The sequence below is a fragment of the Coffea eugenioides genome, chromosome 6 (assembly GCF_003713205.1).
Source record: "Coffea eugenioides isolate CCC68of chromosome 6, Ceug_1.0, whole genome shotgun sequence".
NCBI lineage: Eukaryota > Viridiplantae > Streptophyta > Magnoliopsida > Gentianales > Rubiaceae > Coffea > Coffea eugenioides.
Window position 1 is genome coordinate 8,474,706 of NC_040040.1, and position 2,541 is coordinate 8,477,246.

The window sequence follows — 2,541 nt, forward strand, 5'->3', positions numbered from 1 at the left end:
TTCTTAATTAATTTTATTTTTCTCCTTCTTAATTAGTGTGTAATCAATATAATTTGTGGGTGGAGTATTTCATTTCCCATTTCAATATAAAAAAAACGCTCCACATATCTTTCATTCAAGAAAGGATTATCTTCAATTGAATTAAATGAAGACAGGCAGTAGCACTACTTAACTTAATCCTTTCTTGCATCCTCCATTCATATCAGTATATTACTACAAGACTGCTGTCGCTCCGAACGTCCAAAACCCTTTCTTTTCTTCTTCAAAAAAGCCTCCTCACCCATAACTCCCACTCTTCCCACACCCCTGCACACACACACACACAGAGGGTCGCACAGTAATACACGATACGAGGAAAAAAGGCATGTTCCACCCAGTCCATCTACTGGGGCAGAAGCCCTACCCTTCCTCCGCGGCATTATAAGCCCCAACCAAGGAAAAAACAAGAAAGGGAGACGAAATAAAAAAATACGACTACTTCATAAGAGATACCAAAATGGGCCCAGAAGGATCCTCCATAACCAGCAGCAGTGGCAGCTCGTCATCATGCTCCGCGGCCGCCAGAGCACCTGATCATCACCATCATCATCAGATCGACCAGCTTCTGGCCGGAGCTGGGTACTCGGTCCGCTCCTCCCAGCTCCACCAAGTGGCCCACCGCCTCGAATGTCTGGAGAATGTCATGGTCCACAACCAGAACATCCCCACCCACCTCCCCATACAATATCATCTGGCCAACGACGTCGTGCACTACAATCCCTCTGACCTCTCTTCATGGGTCGACAATTTGCTGTCGGAGCTCCACCAACTCCAACCCGGTTCATCAGCATCATCTTCAGGTCTCCCGCCGTGTCCTGGTAATTATGAATCCACCGGGTGGTCTCCGTCTGAATTCCATGCGCCGCCGCCTCCTCGGAACGGGAACGGGAACGAGAGCGAGAATCAGCAGCCCCAGGAGGTTCTATCCCATGTCTTGCACCAAATGGACCAGGAAGATTCCAGCATTCAGTTAGTCCACGTGTTGATTAGCTGTGCGGAGTCTGTCCAGTGTGGCAACCTCCCGTTGGCTGGTTCCTTGATAGCAGATTTACAGGCGCTGCTTACACGTGTCAACACTGCATGTGGTATTGGAAAAGTGGCTGGCTATTTCATCGACGCCCTGAGCCGCCGGATATTCACGGCGGTGCCTCCAGGAGCCGCCAGCTTCATGAGCTGCTGGGCATCTGAGGATGAGATTCTGTATCATCATTTCTACGAAGCGGCTCCTTACTTAAAATTTGCTCATTTCACGGCCAACCAGGCGATATTGGAAGCCTTTCAGGGCCACGATTGCGTCCATGTCGTTGACTTTAATCTAATGCAAGGCTTGCAATGGCCGGCTCTAATCCAAGCCTTGGCTCTCCGCCCCGGTGGGCCGCCGTTGCTACGGCTGACTGGGATTGGCCCGCCATTTCCTGATGGGCGCGATTCTCTATGCGTAATTGGGTTGAGATTAGCCGGATTGGCTCGCTCGGTGAACGTCAAGTTTGCCTTTCGTGGGGTGGCAGCTTCGCGGCTTGAAGATGTCAAGCCATGGATGTTAGAAGCCGACCCGAATGAAGCCGTTGCGGTAAATTCGATCCTGCAGCTCCACAAACTACTCGGGCCGGATCAAGTTCATGGATCATCATCAGTGGAACAGGTTCTGGCCTGGATCCGGGGCTTGAACCCGAAAATCGTGACCGTCGTGGAGCAAGAAGCTAGTCACAACCAAGCCGAATTTTTAGATCGATTTACTGAAGCCCTGTACTATTATTCAACGATGTTTGACTCGCTGGAAGCTTGTTCAAATCGGGCTGATAATGTTTTAGCCGAGATATACATGCAAAAAGAGATATGTAACATAGTGTGTTGTGAGGATTCAGCCCGGGTGGAAAGACACGAGCCCTTAGCCAAATGGAAAGCTCGACTGAAGGGGGCTGGCTTCAAGCCACTGTATTTGGGATCCAACGCATTTAAGCAAGCCAGTATGCTATTGACATTATTTTCAGCTGAGGGATACTGTATAGAAGAAAGTGAGGGGTGTCTAACGCTGGGCTGGCATAGCCGGCCCCTCATTGCAGCTTCGGCTTGGCAACCGGTATCTGACTGAGCAGGAAGCTGTATAAACTTTGAGACGGGTTCAAATTCAATTAGTCATTTTTTTTTTTCCCTTGAGACGGGATCAAATTCAATTAATCCTTTATTAAAGATTGTAATTGTCTAGGCCTTAATATTATTATCTTTAAAATATTATTGAAGCTTCGGAGACATGGCCGTGTCCGCAAGCGCATTCAAAAGTCCAGATAGAAGAGCTTAATTTCGGGCCTTTAATTTTACTCCGTCTTAACTTGCGGAACAATCATGATTGATAGATACCACGGGTGGCCACTTCAAAGTATCATATCCAACATAACACGTTGTCGACCCGCTCATTATGATTAATCATAATTGGGTCATTAGCATTAATCATAATTGGGACATGGAGTAGGATGTTCATCGGCCCATAATTAGAAATTTGAT

At 47.8% G+C, this 2,541-nt stretch overlaps 1 protein-coding gene across 1 annotated transcript; it reads left to right on the plus strand.

The window, feature by feature from the left end:
* Window positions 1-213: 213 nt before the first annotated feature.
* LOC113775071 (DELLA protein GAI-like) lies at window positions 214-2,271 on the plus strand. The gene has a single exon (XM_027319802.1). The coding sequence runs from the start codon at window positions 497-499 to the stop codon at window positions 2,129-2,131; it is 1,635 nt and encodes a 544-aa protein (XP_027175603.1). The 5' UTR covers window positions 214-496; the 3' UTR covers window positions 2,132-2,271.
* The last annotated feature ends 270 nt before the right edge of the window (window positions 2,272-2,541 follow it).